At 44.4% G+C, this 17,447-nt stretch overlaps 1 protein-coding gene and 1 long non-coding RNA gene across 2 annotated transcripts; one reads left to right on the plus strand and one right to left on the minus strand.

Moving 5' to 3' along the window:
• The first annotated feature begins 817 nt into the window (after positions 1 to 817).
• Positions 818 to 1,388, plus strand: LOC113017364 (uncharacterized). Its single transcript, XR_003271467.1, has 3 exons — positions 818 to 1,075; positions 1,167 to 1,227; positions 1,337 to 1,388. It is a non-coding gene; the product is annotated as an uncharacterized LOC113017364 (long non-coding RNA).
• Positions 1,389 to 5,549: 4,161 nt separating this feature from the next.
• LOC113017354 (zinc finger protein 239-like) lies at positions 5,550 to 16,856 on the minus strand (the record flags this gene model as incomplete). Its single annotated transcript, XM_026160507.1, has 3 exons — positions 16,839 to 16,856; positions 6,442 to 7,038; positions 5,550 to 6,116 (listed from the first exon to the last, which is right to left on the minus strand). Coding segments are annotated over exons 1-3 (1,182 nt in total), but the record flags the coding sequence as incomplete, so codon positions are not given.
• Positions 16,857 to 17,447: the final 591 nt, after the last annotated feature.

Below are 17,447 nucleotides of genomic sequence, written 5' to 3' on the forward strand. Positions count from 1 at the left end.
CTTAACAATGTGGTGTGTGCTGTACAGTACAGCGAGGAATGCCCAGACCTCTACATTGGAGAGACCAAACAGCCACTTCACAAGCGCATGGCACAACACAGAAGAGCCACCTCCACAGGACAAGACTCAGCAGTCCATCTGCATCTAAAGGATAAAGGACACTCTTTGAGGATGCCAATGTTCACATTTTGGACAGAGAGGACAGATGGTTTGAAAGAGGAGTGAAAGAAGCCATCTATGTCCACTGTGAGCGACCATCTTTGAACAGAGGCAGGGTTTACGACACCAACTCTCTGCCATCTATAATCCAGTTTTGAGATCCCTTCCCAGATGCCTTAACGCCCACTCACATCCTGGGCCATCTGACCTCAGGAATTCGCATGACAAGGTGGGGCCAGGTTTCACAATGAACACACCCGAAACTCTGGCTGATTGGGACCCACGCCCATTTTCACACCTTGGCTCAGGCGATTAGAGGATCATCAGGGGGTCCTTTTGTCCCTCTGTGGGGGGACACTCCCACTAGGTTTATATCTGGGACTCTCCACCATTTGACCTTAGAACTGAAGAAGCTTCTCGGATGAGAGGTGAAACGTCTTCAAGTAACTTAAAGAAGTCCAGACGCTTTTCTTTGCAAGCTCCTTTGACTACGATGACCTGGATGACTGAGAACCTTCACAGATATATGAATATAAAACAGTGTGAACAACAAAACATCAGCTTTGGAAACTTTGATGTAAAATTCTGCAATTGTTTTCTCAGATATAGCATAAATCAAACTAACATACATCAGTGTATTATTAATGTGTGCACACACACACACACACACACACACACACACACACACACACACACACACACACACACACACACACACACGTGTTACAATAAACAGCTCTTATGCTTCTGTATGATTCTCAGTGCTTTCCATTTGCGTGTCCACAGGTTGCTGTAAGTGGTGCTTGACTGCAGTTTGCTCTCATTTCAAGTGGTTTGCTGTCACAAAGCCAACAGGAAGTCCGGCCATGGTTGAGCCAACTGAAGATGGGTTGAAGGTGGCGTCCTCGTTTCCTCTGTGAGTGCGAGAGGACAGACAAAGCAAACACCGTTTGGACAGCATTAAAATATTTACACTGATGATTAATGTTGTGTCTTTGCACCTGTAGCGATACATGTTGGAAAATGGAGACTTTAGCCACCAAGACTGACGTGCCTGGAAACTTCCCTGTGAATACGCCCACAAAGACAGGAAACAGTTTAGCCACCGCGGTTAATCCTCCATCATCATCATCCAGTATTTTCACATCTTTTCTTCTGCTGTTTCCCTTGTTGTCAGTCACGGGGTTTGTGACTGAAATGCGTGTGGTCGATGGGAAGCCTGACGAGTACGGCCTGAATCATTCCATCAACACCGGACGGAGTGAAACCTTTGTTGAAAACAGATTATATGGTAACGTTGCATTTAGCTTCAGTAAACTGTGAAGTTACAGCAGCAGATTTACATCACGTGGCTTCACAGGAAGTAGTCTGGACCTCAGCGCTGAGGTTCAACCAGCTCTGCTTGCAGACGGCATCCTTCCTGAAAATGTTCTTCATCTTCCTCAAACCAGAACTTTTACATTGGTGCTGAAGTTCTATATAAAAACAGCCTGAAATACAAAGTGATGTTGTGCACTGATTACCTCACACTTTCCATGTTTCCTTCTACAGAGGAGTGTCCGCCTGAGTGTTTTGTCTGATCTGTTGTTGATCGTCTCATTGACACTGCATGCAGATCTGACACCAGGGCCCTGTTTCAGGAAGCCGGTTTAGAAAACTCAGAGTGAAAAACGATACGCAGGGTTGAGTAACCCCGAACTGTCCAACTCGGAATATTCGGTTTCAGAAAGGCTGATAACAATTAGTTCAGTCAACGCAGAGTTGCTTTAACCCCAAGTGAAGCGCGCGGACGAGGATACATAAAGCCCTGATAAGCGGAGCACAGATTAAGCGAGTCACCATGGAGACGGAGGGAAAGAAGGCGCGGTCAATGTATTTTACAGCGCTTGAGGCCGAAATTCTGATGGCAGCATATGCTGATAACATGCAAATTCCGCGGAAAAAAGTAACACAGCCACAGCTGCAAAAGACAGGGAGCATGCATGGCAAAACATAGCCGACAGAGTCAATGCGTGAGTGTTAATATAAACATTGATCTAGGGATTTCCACCCATTTAACACGTTATTTTATCATATGTTATTTTATTTGTTATTTTATACATTTTATTTTGTGATGTGATGTGAGCACAGGTGCAACCCAACAGGCCCCAAACGTGCCTGGCAGCAAGTAAAAATGAAATATAAAAATATAGTCCAAACAGGTAAGGTGTAATTGTATTATGAGCCATAGTGCTTGGTCTGTTTGTCCCATGTAAATCAATTGCAGTTAGAGGCTACATTAATTTTCTTTCTGTAAGCACTTATTGAAATTATCTGAGCACATTACAAGTACATATTTGCTTACTCTGTGTGCTCAAATGTGACCCGTTATAGCCAACAGAAAAAAAGCGGAGGCCCGAAAAACAGGTGGGGGTCCTCCACCACCACCACTCACAGAGGCTGAGCAGTTGGCCCTCAGCCAAAACAGTGGGCGCCCTGTGGCCGAAGGCATCTCTGCGGGGACATCCTCTGAGTCAATAACCCCGCAAGACACAAGTGCCTACATAAGGGGTAAATTCAAAATAATACATGATGTGCATACATCCTTTCTTCACAGTCACCTTTGCAGTGCTGCTCATTCATTTGATAAACTCTTTACCATAATGGATTATTTTGTAGTGAAGTTATTTTCCTACTGATTTTGCCTTCCCTCAGCCTTGGTTGTCTTTGAGAGCATAATGACAATGAAGTGTAAGGTGATTGGTATGTTTGTTAATTGCCATTTGGTCCCTTGTAAGTTATAAGTGACCTGTATAAACCTCATATTCTATCAGTTGATGGTGGTGGTGTACTGCATCTGGTGCAGCCTCCTGTTGAGCCAGACCAACATGCAGTTGTGAGTAATACTCCACAGATTATATGAGTGTACAGTAGAACAGCAATGTTGTTTATTTCTTTACTACAGGAAAATAATGAAGAAACATTGACAGCTGTTACAGAGGAGGAAGCAACAGAGACACTTTATGAGGTTTACATCTTTTAATACTTTGTGTACAGGAAATACAGGCGACCAATAAAGCCAGTTGAACAAAAAATCTGTTTATTCTTCTTTCAACATGTTGAGGTGATGGGTCAAAAGAAATGATTGTGACATATGGTGTCTCTGACTGCGCTTCCATCTTGTATGTCCGTGGGAGGGTCAGGATGTTCATGGTTTGGATCACTGCTGATGTTTGGTTCAGAAGGACAGTGTTCTCCTCTAATTGTGGCAATGTTGTGAAGAATCACACATGCCACAATAATGTCACATGCCCTTTCTGGGGTGACCCTGAGTCTTTGCAGGCACTGGAACCGGGCCTTAAGCATTCCGATAGTCATTTCAATTCTGGCTCTTGTCCTGCAATTAGCCAGATTATATCGCTGCTGTGGGCCCGGTTCAGGGTCAGGGTAAGGGGTAAGCAAATAGGGTAAACATGGATACCCCCTATCACCAAGCAAGTAGCCAGTGAACTCTCCTAAGACAGAAGGATACACTTCAGTTCAAATGTCCCTGAAGCAATTGGTCTTTATATATTTTAAGGTATTCTCAACTCACCATGTCCAAATTTTGTGCTCAGTGTACATTCACGGAATATTTGTGAGTCATGGACAGAGCCTGGCCACTTGGCTTCCACATTTGTGATAATGTTGGCAGCATCACATATGATCTTCACAGTGCAGAGAACACAAATTAGCATCCATTACTATAATGAAATAATTTGTTAGTTTGAAATGCTACAGGGAACTATGTACCTGTACATTAATGCTGTGGAAAGACTTCCTGTTCACATAGTCTCCTTCATTTACTGAAGGAGCAATGATTGGAATGTGAGTGCCATCTGTACAGCCAATCACGCCTGGGAACCCTGAAAATAAATGTAAAATTTAAGTAGTAGTTCAAGTATCACCACATCATAAATTAAGTTTTGGTCATCCTGATACCTGCAATTTTGTGGCATCCCTCTTTGATGAATCTTGTGGGTCTATGACCGGGGAACACCACAAACGAGTACACGAGACGTTTCAGTGCAACTGTAACATTCCTGACTGCCCGACAGACGGTAGCCTTGGAAACGTGCTCAGCGTCACCAATATTATACAGAAAGCTAATTAGTAAGAGTATTGTTACTCTCCGCAGGAGTAGTCCAGCAGTAGAAATCAGTCCAATAACAAGGTGTGTAACATCTAGCAGGGTGACAGAAAAACCCAGGGTAACTTCTAAGGACCTCAACGTCTCTCTCACATTGTGTTTTTAAACATGCTTCCATTTGTCACTTCAGTCTTTACTCTGAAATACAGGAAGAGAAATCATGGCTGAAACAATTTCTCATGAAACCAGGGGTGTGGTCCAACAGTCAGTTTGGTGAGGAAGGTTCCTAACTGAGAGAAGTGACCCAGAAGTATCTGTGTAGCAGCCACAATGAATCCAGATCATGAGCTTTATTAACTGATCAAAGTCTCTTCTTTCATCTTCTGTATCATTCAGTTTGCATTGGTAATGCCCATTATTGTAATGCTTTTTTAAGACGAGCAAAACTTTATTTCACTTTGGGTTAGCTGGGATAAGTGATGGATGGAGGGAATTTTACTTCAGCCACAGAAATCCTAAACAGGAAGGAGGAGCAGAGTTACAGTGGATCACTATCCAGCAGGGAAACAAGGTTTATTTCAATTTCTTGGCCATGAGTGAGATTTACTGAGTGGGCAAATTAGGGAGACGACACCATCAGATCCCGAGCCCTCCATGTGTTAATCAAGAGACGGCTGCTGTGCTACATCCATAAATAATGAATAAATTAGGAGCTAAAGCTGAAAGGACAGTTTATTTGTACCATCTTCACGTGAACACATTCAAGAACATCACAGATGAAGAAACATTAAAAACTTCCACACTACATAAAGCAAGAAAAATAGTTTTTCTTTCAGGTGGTTTCAGAAAAACAGAAACATCAAACATCTCCAAGACTCTCTTTGAAAGAACTAAAAACCTTTGTTCTCATGGTCCAATCATGAGTGAACTCCCCGATGAAGCCTTGTGTGCTAAAACATGTCAGAGTTTTAAAGGTTAAACATGAGTTTCCAAAACGTTTTGCTGGAGAACAATGAACTATTTGACTGAGTTTCAATCATTTACAGACGAGCAAAACCAGGACAGAGAAAAAAGGACAAAACTGACTCAGTAAAACAACAGAAAAGAAGATCCCATGTAGATCTGTATTATGTAGAAGTTCAGCCCAGCAACCAGTTCAGTTCAACACAAGTTTAAATGATTCTATCTGAACTCTGTGGAGCCTGATCTCAAGCTTTTTGAGTCTGACACAGAAACCAGAGGATCTTTCTGTGTCTTCAGATTCACTGTGATCCAGTGATGGGAGTGATTTCAGCCCTGAGTGATCGCGCTGATGTTTGCACAGAGCAGACAATGAGGTGAATGTTTGGGCACATTGGTAACAGTGAAACAGTTTATTAGTAACGTGGGATCGTTTGTGTGCAGAGTATGAACTGAGATTCCTGAAGCTCTTGTCACACTGCTCACAGCTGTAGTTTCCTTCCATGTGTCCACGTTCATGAATGTTACGATTATTTGACCGTGAGAAGCTTCTCTCACAGTGTCTGCACTTGTGTGGTTTCTCTCCTGTGTGGACTCCTTTGTGTGTTTTAAGCTGACCTGCAGTGGTGAAGGATGACCCACACTGATCACAGAGGTGCTTTTTAACCCCACTGTGAATCAGTTCATGTCGTTTTAAATCACTTGGTGTGGTGAAGCTTCTCCCACATTCTTTGCAGTATTTCAGTTTGTCTCCAGTGTGTCTACGTTGATGTACTTTTAGGGTCTTTTGCCGACTGAAAGTTTTTCCACAGAGGTCACAATGAAAGTCTTTCCCACCACCACAGTGATGACAGGGTTGAGAACTGGATCCATCTGTGTCGCTCTGCTTCTAAACAAAGACACAAAGACAGTGTAAGTCAGTCCTTCAACATTTGTATCCTGAACGTCGCCTGAAATAAAGAGCATCTCTGCAGACGTCCAACTACATTTGACTGTTTCAGTTAACACACTCAGTTTACTGGGCTGCAATAACTACAATACTACCACCATAATACTACAGTAATACTAAAATCATAACTGAAATGAAAATCTGAATAATCACTCAGAGCTGCTTTTCCATGCAGTAGAATTGCTAACATGCTAACACAGTTTAATGAGCAGAGTTGTTCCAAACAGTCAGGCTAAAATGACAAGATAACAATATAAATACATACCTCACAGTAGCTGCACTTGTAGAGTCTCTTTCTGGTGTGGATCTGTTGGTGTTCTCTCAGGTCATGTGGAGCTTTAAAAGTCTTCTCACACAGGTCACATTGATAAGGTCTCTCCTCAGTGTGGGTAAATATGTGTCGTTGTAACTGTGCGTCTGTTGTAAACTCTTTGCCACACTGTTCACAGCAGTACACATCATGTCTGGTGTGAATGCGTAGGTGTGTATTTCGGCTCCCTCTCTGGCTGAAAGTTTTTCCACAGATGTCACAGCTGTATGCCTTAATTCCAGAGTGGGTAACTAGATGGTTCTGTAAGGTGCTACTGTCAGTAAAAGCTCTGCCACACTGATCACAGCTGTACACTTTAACTCCACTGTGGATGAGTTGGTGTTGTTTTAGGTAACGCTTCAAGGAAAAAGACTTTCCACACAAGTCACAGCTGAACGGTCTCTCTCCAGTGTGGATGACCTGATGCTGTTTTAGTTTAGCCCTCACAGTAAAACCCTTCCCACACTCGTCACAGGTGTGTTTTTTCTCTCCCTTTCTTCTGTGAGGTTTGTCGGCCTCCTGAGAGCGCTGACTTCTGGCTCCATGTTGGTCCTGCAGTGACAGAGATACAAACAGAGGCAGTGAGTGAAATGCAGTCGTGGAACAAACTCAACCTTCAAACTCCATTAACACTAGTTTTAAACCTGAAGGTGGAGCGTGGCACCAAACACCTTAAAGGTCTCTTATCCCCACCTGCTGGTAGTTCTAACACATTACATCCAACCTGCTGTTAAGAGATAATTCATGACTGTTCAAACACTAAACACACACACACACACACACACACACACACACACACACACACACACACACACACACACTTTTATAATTTAGATTATTTTGTTGTTTCCTATTACATATTTCTATAATTTGTATAGATTTATACAGAATTATTCAGTGATAATAAATCCTGTTTGTTTATTCTAAAGGAACCCCGTTAGCTTCCACAACAGATGTTGCTCGTCTTCCGTCAAATACTCACATAAAATATTACACAATAAAGTGGATTCAAGATATCCACATAATTTCACTCTTACATCCACAGTGAGGTTTCACAATTGTTCAAATATAAGCAATCAATAATAATAATAATAATATCAATAACATTGAGGCACATTACACAAATTTCAAAAACAAATCATGTCTTACAATATTTACAACAACTAAAAGCTCTGTAAATCGGCTTTTAAGTGTTCATTGAAGTTTTGAATAATTCTCTAATTTTTTAAGGCAACTTATTCCACTTAAAAGTTGCTCTAAATGTAACAGTTTTACAAAACGTTACTTTTAACTCGAGCATTTACTAAATTGCAGCTTGTTGAAAACTGTGTAATATGATGATGTATTTCATCTGGATACTGCAGCTGAGCAGAATAAATGTGGTGTGTTTAACAGAATTGCTTTCTTTAGAACTACAAGTAAGCCATAGAATATTTTAGCCTGTACAGGAAGCCAAGAAAGGTTATTATGCATTTGATCAATATTAGTATAGTATGAACATCTTCACACTAATCTGGACGCCTTATTCTGGACTAACTGAAGTCTGTTAAGATCTGTCTTATTAGCTGCTGACCAAATGATTGAACAATACTCCAGATGAGACATTACTAGTGCATTAATGACATCTTTCATAATGAAGAAGTGATACACAAAGAGCATTTCATAGCCATAGCTATGCCTTGTCGGCAGAGTTATGTGACATTAGTGATGTTTGTACTTTCAGCGTTAACTTGGTTTTAAAGCCTTTAAAATATACGCCGTTCAATAGTCGACCTTAATCTGACAGAGAATGTGATGATTTTGTGGATAATTAAAGTCAGTCATATATCCACAAACACAACAAGCTGAAAGTCAGTGATGCTGCTCGGTTTGCAGTCCTGAACATCACGGCACAAGCAGGATTCACTGCACTGTTAATGTTAGCTGTGTTATATTGCTGCCTCTGTTCGGTGGTGTCGAGCCAAACGCACTTTAACGTGTGTTTGAACGAGCTGACGGTTCACTCGTTAAGCTGAAAGAAAGATGCTTTAATCACAGCAGTCACACATGTGTCCACTGCACCATCTGGAACTCTTCTTGTTTACACTCGTAATAACACAAACACTAAATCCTGCTTCTCTGCTGCTGTTGTGTAGCAGTGTGTACACCTGAGACTGTCACCTGTCTGTCTGTCCTGCACTCTCTCTCTGTTTCTTTCTCTCTGATTGTGGAATAAAAGTATGAACATGTGTTTATAAGTTACACTTGTGTTTGAATCCTGCAGCTTATCACACATTTGATTTCCATGTGTGACGACTGCAAGTGTCCAGAGTGAGGACAGACTGAGGGAGCCACTGCTGCACATCATCTGTGAGGCTTTGCAGCCCTGATGATCCACCAGGACAAACTCAGCAGTGTGTGAGGAAGAGGAGGAGGAAGAGCCAGCAGCAGCTGACAGATGGAGAGAATAGACAGACTGTTCCCTGTTTGTGAAGGACTGCTAGGAAAGTTTAACATAACTGTCTGTGCTGAATCAGTCTTATTAGGTAATGTTCAAATAATGTGATCATCCCAGTGTTTCCAGTGTGGGAGAAAGTACTCAGGGCCTTCAAGTTACACACTATGAAAGGCAGCAACAAGTTTAATGTTCAGAAACCTAAAGTCTGTATCAGCAGCAGAATGGAGCTAAAAATAAATGTTGGTTTCAGTTCTATGAAGCTTTGAGTATTTTGGATCAGTAGCTGCTGTGTTTGTTGCATCATATTGCTGTAACTGTTTATATGCTTTATATATTCTGAGCTAAGTTGATCTATAGTGTTACATCATATTCTATAAGGATGTTATGTGTTTGTAGACTTTCTGCCCAGTTTGACCCATTTAGCAGAAGTCAGCCTGTTTAAGGCTCTGATATCTATTCTGTGTGACTTACAGCAGTTATGACATGGTCTGATTTTCTCACTCAATAAAGGAATATTTCATATATCAGTCTACTCTTCATTCTATCAGACACAGTTATCACACCACAGTTATCACCCCACTTCCCCTGCCGGTGGCAGACTCCCTCGGGTGTCGGTGCGTTGGTGGTTCTTTGTATCTGGGGGTGGGCGTCCGGGTACACACCGGCTCACTCCTTGGCGGCCGCTTATTGGGGCTCGCTCGGGCCATTTCAGAGGTGGGGTGCCCCCGGCCTCTCGGCCTGGGGCTCAGTCACTCAGGCACAGCTGGCTGCCGGCGGAGCTCACGGGCGCGTCACTGCAACTCCCCCTGGCTTCTGCTCCGCGGCTGCTGAATGAGCCCTCATCTGGGACTCTCCTTAGCTCTTACTGGGACAGTGGCGCAGCTTCCCCTCTGTGGGTCTTCCTTGGTCTCTTGTGTTCTGGGGGCCTCTGGATGTCTGGAGTTTTGATCTCCTCCATACCTGCTTGATACCATAAAGGAAAGGGCTGTGGCCCCCCCACACTCCCTAGCAGATCATTACATGGAGAAACCTTTGGAATGCAAGCATGCTGATCCACACAGGTGCACACATGGGTATTCACAGACGCGGACTACAGCTTTCTTGGCTGCTGCCTCAAAGCACATTGTGCGCTGTCTATCTTGAGTGTTGCACAATATCGTTTATTATTTAGTATCTACTGATATCTACTGCTAGCTAGTTTATTGTGATGGTGCTTTTTTTTTTCTATTATTATGTTGCTCTTTGTTGTTTGCTGTCTCCTCTGTTTTTTTTTTCTCCATACAGGTGACCCAGGAGTTTTGTTTGTTTGTTTTTTGTTTGTTTTTTTTCTCTCTTCCCCCCCTTCTCACCGTCTCTTCTCCCCTTTGGTTTTCTTTCTTTCTCTCCCCCTCTTTCTTTCATTCTTTCCCCCTGTCCTATCCCACAGTTATGTCTGTCCCGTTTGCAACTGAAAATAAAATAAATTCATAATTATAATAAAGGTCAATCAAATGGACCAATATGGCAAGGCCATGAAATTCAAATTCAAATTTTATTTGTCACGTACACAGTCATACACAGTACGATATGTAGTGAAATGCTTGGACAACTGCTCGTGACCTAAAGAAAACAAAAAAGGAAAAGGCTATGAATAAGATAGGAAATAAATATGAAAAATTAAAAAGTGTAAATTTAACTAGGAAGGAATAAAATATAAATTAAGGTTAAAAATGAAATAACTGTACAACACAAATTAGAATGACGGGTAAATTTAACTGGGAAGAATAAGATAAAATATATAAATTAAAGTTGAAAATAAAATAACTGTACAACAAAATACACAATACACAATATAGAACTATATAAGAATGTATGAAGAAATCTAAATATAAATAAATATATACACAATAACAGCAGCTGTACAAGTATTAACTGGAAATGAAGAATATAGTGACCAGTGTTGTGCAAAACCAAAGTCCAGAATGTCCAGTGTGTGTAAGAACTGTATGTGTGGGTCAGGACTGTGTGGTGGTGTGATTGAGAGACCGTATCGCCTGCGGGAAGAAGCTCCTCCTCAGTCTCTCTGTGTTGGTCTTCAGGGAGCGGAATCGCTTTCCTGACCTCAACAGAGAGAACAGTCTGTTGTTGGGATGGCTGAGGTCCTTCACGATCTTCCTGGCCTTGGTCCAGCACCACCTGCTGTAGATTGAGTGCAGGTCAGGGAGCTCGGAGCGGATGGTGCGCTCAGCTGACCGCACAACCCTCTGTAGAGCTCGTCTGTCCTGCATGGTGCTGTTCCCGAACCAGGTTAAGATGTTTCCCGCCAGGATGCTCTCTATGGTGCACGAGTAAAAGTTCCTGAGCACCTTGGAGGGCAGTTGGAAGTCTCTCAAGCGTCTGAGGTGGTAGAGACGCTGTCGGGCCTTTTTCACCACGGTGTTGATGTGACAGGACCATGACAGGTCCTGCGTGATGTGAACTCCGAGGTATTTGAAGCTGTCCACTCTCTCCACTGGGCACTCGTTGATGACGGGGGTCTGGTAGTTCCTCTCCTGCTTAGTGCTGAAGTCCACTATCAGCTCCTTTGTCTTACTGACGTTTAGAAGGAGGTTGTTCCTCTGGCACCAGTTCTCCAGATTCCTAATCTCCTTCAGGTAGGCCGTCTCGTTGTTATCAGAGATCAGGCCCACCACGACGGTGTCGTCAGCAAACTTGATGATGGTGGTGGAGCTGGTAGTGGCCACACAGTCATATGTGTACAAAGAGTACAGCAGGGGGCTCAGAACACACCCCTGGGGGGCTCCAGTGCTGAGAGTGGTGGAGGCTGAGACATGTCCGCCCATCCTTACTGCCTGTGGTCTGCCAGTTAGGAAGTTGGAGATCCACTGACACATAGATGAGCTGAGTCCCAGATGCTCCAGCTTGGTGGTGAGTGTGGAGGGAATTATGGTGTTAAATGCAGAGCTGTAGTCTATGAAGAGCATTTTAACATAATTCCCCCTTCTAGTGTCCAAGTGAGTGAGTGATGTGTGGAGGAGATGAGAGATGGCATCGTCTGTGGAACGATTTGGACGGTAAGCGAACTGTAGTGGGTCCAGTGTGTCTGGTAGTGAAGAAATGATGAAGTCTCTGACCAGGCGTTCAAAGCACTTCATCACTACTGAGGTGAGGGCTACAGGGCGATAGTCATTGAGAGAAGCAGGGTGGGGTTTCTTCGGGACAGGAACAATGATGGACTCTTTGAAGCATGTGGGGATCACCGACTGAGATAAAGAGATGTTGAATATCTCAGTGAACACAGGAGCTAGCTGGTATGCGCAGTCTCTGAGGATACGACCTGGGATGCCGTCTGGTCCTGCTGCTTTCCTGGTGTTCACTCTCTTGAAGGCTCTCCTTACTTCATGCTCGGAGATGACGAGCACGTTTCCGGTGCTGGCAGTATCTTCCTGTCTGCAGCCGTTAGCGCCGCTAACACAAGCATTGTTGGAGACCTTAGCTGCAGCCTCGAAGCGAGCATAGAAAGTGTTCAGCTCGTCTGCCAGAGTCACGGCCGCGTTCGTCATACCGGTTGTTGGTGCTTTATAGTCCGTTATTGTCCTTAGTCCCCGCCACAGGCTCCTAGAGTCACTCTGTTGGAGTTGTGACTCTAGTTTCCTCCCGTAGCGCTGCTTCGCCTCTTTCACCGCCCTCCGCACGTTATATGACGCGGCTTTGTACGGGTCCATGTCCCCCGTCATGAGTCCCGTGTTGTAGGCAGCGGTGCGGGATCTCAGAGCGTCGCGGATGGTTTTATCCACCCACGGCTTCTGGTTGGGAAACGTTGTGATAGTCTTTGTCTCCACGGTATCATCCGCTAGTTTCCCGATGAATCCCACAACCGCTTCCGTAAACACGTTGACGTCATCGTCGGAGCTGTTTCTGAACATGCCCCAGTCTGCGTCATCGAGTGCGTCCTGTAACGCGGCCACCGATTGATCCGTCCAGCGCGCGACCTTCCTCTGAACCGGAACTTCCTGTTTCAGCCTTTGTTTGTATTTTGGCATGAGGAAGATGGCGGCGTGATCAGATTTGCCAAACGGGGGGCGGGATTGTGCCTTGTAGCCGTCCTTGACCGTAGTGTAGCAGTGGTCCAGTGTCCTTTCACCCCTGGTGGGGCAGGTGATGTGTTGATAAATGTTCGGCGCTGCGCGTTTGAGGTTGGCGCTATTAAAGTCCCCCGTCACAATAAGCGCAGCGTCCCGGTGTTGTGTCTGGTGCTGTGTGAGTGCCTCATGCAGCTCGCATAAGGCGGTGACCGTGTCCGCTTGTGGTGGAATATAAACGGCACTTACGATGACCGATGTAAATTCCCGAGGTAGATAAAAAGGACGACACATGATGGACAGTAGTTCCAGATTTGGTGTGCAGGAGCGTGTGAGAGGAACAACGTTCGCACTGTTGCACCAGTTGTTGTTCACCATTAAACACACGCCGCCTCCCCTTGACTTCCCCGAGTCCCGTGTCCTGTCCATGCAGTGAACCGAGAAGAACTCGGCCGGCTGGATGGCGTGGTCCGGCACCTCTGGGTTCAGCCATGTCTCGGTGAAGCAGAGGAGATTGCAGTCCCGAATGTCTCTCTGGAACTTTATCCTGGCCCTGAGGTCGTCAAGCTTGTTCTCCAGTGACTGGACGTTGGCGAGCAGGATGCTAGGCAGAGGTGTGCGGTGTGCACGAGCTCTCAGCCTGTTCCTGACGCCGGCTCGCTTCCCTCTAGGCCGCCGCCGCTTCCCTTTGTTCTCCCTCGAGATCTCACTCGGCCAGCTCGGATCCGGAGTTAAAAACATCGAATTGTGAGTACATTGTAAACCAATAGAAACAAGAGTGTCACTGTCATACCTAATGTACCCAATGGTGATGATTTTGCCGATTTAGAAACACTGAAAACTAACTTAAAAAAACAAAGACAAAGAAAAAGTGGTCGGAGCAGTCGTGACGGCAGCCGACCTCACCGGCGCCATCTTAATTCAATGATGATCCACTTGGTAAAATAAATCCGCTTGGCATCTTTCTTGGCTTCAAGACAACAATTCTGATGGCTATAGATCCAAACGGGACAAAAAAAAAAAAAAAAAGAAGACAGTTATCACAGCTCCTACGTTTGCTTTTTACACATACCGTATTTTCACGACCATAAGGCGCACTTAAAAGTCTTAGATTTTCTTCAAAAAGTACGGCGCGCCCTATAGCGCAGTGCGCCCTACTATAGCGCAGTGCGCCCTACTATAGCGCAGTGCGCCCTATACCTGTTCTTTTATACCTGTATAAAAGAACAGGTATGTGCATTATGCAGAACATCGTTGTTTTAACAACCCTGAAAATGCCAAAGAGACACGCTTGCGAAGCACAGTTTAAACTGAAGGCCATCAGCTACGCGGAGGAACATGGAAATCGAGCAGCGGCGAGAGAATTTAAGATTAACAAATCGATGGTTTGCAAATGGAGGAAGCTAGAAAACAAGCTCCGGCAGGTCAAGAAAACGCAGCTGAGTTTCCGCGGACATAAGGCGAGGAGGCCCGAGTTGGAGGAAAGACTCGAGCGGTGGATCATCGAGCAAAGAACGAGCGGGAGAAGCGTTTCGACGGTCACCATTCGGCTAAAAGCAGTTTCACTAGCTGAAGAGATGAACATTGAACATTTCCAAGGAGGCCCGTCTTGGTGCTTTCGTTTGATGAAACGGTGCCATTTTTCCATCCGGACCAGGACTACGGTAGCGCAGCAACTTCCAGCGGATTATAAGGAAAAGCTGGCCATCTTCCGCTCCTACTGCAGCAAACACATCGGCGACAAACACATCCAGCCCAGCCACATCACAAACATGGACGAGGCCCCGCTCACTTTTGACATCCCGGTGAGTCACACTGTGGAGAAGAAGGAGACCAGCACGGTAGCGATACGCACAACGGGGTATGAAAAGTCTTCTTTTACTGTTGTGCTTGGCTGCCATGCTAATGGACAGAAACTGCCGCCTATGGTGATTTTTAAGCGAAAGACTTTGCCTAAAGAGAAGTTTCCAGCAGAAATCATCATTAAGGCAAACGAAAAGGGCTGGATGGATGAAGAAATGATGAAAGACTGGCTGAGGGAGGTGTATGTAAGGAGACCAGGTGGTTTTTTTCCACGCATCACCATCGCTGTTGATCTGTGACTCTATGCGTGCCCATCTCACAGCCGATGTGAAAAAACTAGTGAAACAAATGAACTGTGAGCTTGCTGTCATTCCGGGAGGCCTGACAAAGGAACTCCAACCGCTGGACATCGGTGTGAACCGCCCGTTCAAAGTAAGGCTGCGAGCGGCCTGGGAGCGATGGATGACCGATGGAGACCACAGTTTCACCAAGAGTGGAAGGCAGCGCCGGGCGAGTTACGCCACAATTTGCCAATGGATTGTAGATGCTTGGGCTAACATGGCTGCTGGCTCTGTTGTTCGAGCTTTCGCAAAAGCCGGCATCGTTTCCGAGGAGCCGCACGGCACGGAAAGTGACTCTGACAGTGAAGAAAGTGAACCTGGCATGTGTGATGGAGATTTAGCGCAGCAGTTCAATTCAGACACAGAGGATGAGGACTTCGATGGGTTTGATTGATGATAAAAATGTGAGTACCAAACTTTGTTTTGCTCCTGCTTTATTTTTAAATACGCACACTTGTATGCTTGTGTGTTGTTGATGATGACGATTACTGGTAATAAAAATGTGAGTACCGAACTCAGGTTTGCTCCTGCTTTATTTTTAAATACGCATACGGTACTTGTATGCGCCCTATGATCCAGTGCGCCTTATGTGTGTGTTAAATACAGTAATGGCACACATAACTGAGACATGATACATAGATATGATACATCTGTATACACACTGTCACAGATACTTGTCTGTGAGTGAAGTGATTAATATGATAACTATAATATTGGCCATATCATATTTACACTGACTTTAGTCTCATGAACAACACCAGCTAATTGTTATTTACAGCTAATCTTAAACGACTGTTCAGCACAGAAATGAAGCCCAACAATCATGTTTCACAGTCCTGTGGTCTCAGCCTCAGATACTCATCAAATCACACAGAGCTCATGTAGAAACAAATGAACTACATATGTTCTCCTTCATTTCTGTCAAACAAAGCTGTATGAAACGTTTCCAGCTGTTAGTATCATGGTTGCTAGGCAACCTGGGCAGCGCGACGGAGGCTAGACATCCCATTTCACGAGCCTACGAGCCTCGCACTTCGGCCTTAGCGGTCTTTGAGTACGCGGCCCTTGAGGACTTTAAAGCTGCAGAACCTGAATCGGGATACAGCCATGATGATCTCCAGCCTCGTGCTCGCCAACATTCTCACCTGAGTTAAGAAGACGATCACTGAAATGGTCTCAGCAGGTCCTTTGATGACAGCAATGAAATGCAGTGGTAAGGCTTTTTGGGGATTAAGTTCGTTTTCATGGCAAAGAAGGACGATGCAGTTCATCTGATCACTCCTCATAACATTCTGGAGTGCAGGCAAAATGCTATTATAAAAACTTAAGCAGCAACTTCTCCAGGTTCCAATATTTATGCAATTCTCAAACCTTTTGGCCACGACTGTATAACCTCTTCTGAAGTTTAGTGGATATTATACATGGTTATGCTCAGGATGTGTCGGCCAGTTTCCACTGGAAACGCCTTTTGGTTAAACTGTCAGCGAGGAATTTGCATTTGCACTGTTACATTTTTATATAACTTTAATGCACATAAACAACAGCTGCTTGTTTCAGTGAAAATACATTGATGGCTTTTTAATAAAGTTGTGCAGCTGTAAAGTATTTTGTCTGGTGTCAATTCTATCGTCAGCTACATCGTTATGGCAAATGTTCAAATGTATATGGTGATAAATATCTTTGGTCATATGGTCCTGCTCTGTCTGTCACCTTCTGTGTTGAGCTCATTGTTTCCTCTGTAGTGGCTGAGCTGAGTCCAAGTAGCTGAAAATGTTCCTCTGCTGCTCCGTCAGACTCTCCTCCTCCTGCTGATCAGCTGGGACACAAAACAGATCTTTGTTAGGCTCCACACTGCACTGAAGAGTCAAAGTGTCTCATATGTTCATCTGACAAGTAAAAGAACACATTTTTGTTTCCCGAGGTGGGCAACTTGTTGGAAACAAACACAAAAGCTTTGAGCACTGATACCTGCCATTGCTGCCATTGAAAGATGCAACGCCAGCAATGTGGATTGGTTTGAGTCTTGACAATCCACATTGCTGGCATCTTTCAATATGTTTGAATGCACCAGTGTAAGTGCAGCCACTCAGACTCAATGTGTTCATAGAAACAGGTGCACATGTGTCAGGAGTTCATCCAGCAGTAGCTATGGCACTTGGCCACAGGGGGCAGCAGTGGACTGACCTGCATTTGAGACTGCTCCAGCTGCTCTGTGACAGTTAGTAGATCTGCTACAAATTGCAGATCACATGCAAGTTTTGGAAATGACATTATAAATATTCCTAACTTAGCCACGGCAGCATTGTTGATGTATTACCT

Source organism: Astatotilapia calliptera, unplaced genomic scaffold, assembly GCF_900246225.1.
Source record: "Astatotilapia calliptera unplaced genomic scaffold, fAstCal1.2 U_scaffold_11, whole genome shotgun sequence".
NCBI classification, from domain to species: Eukaryota; Metazoa; Chordata; class Actinopteri; order Cichliformes; family Cichlidae; genus Astatotilapia; species Astatotilapia calliptera.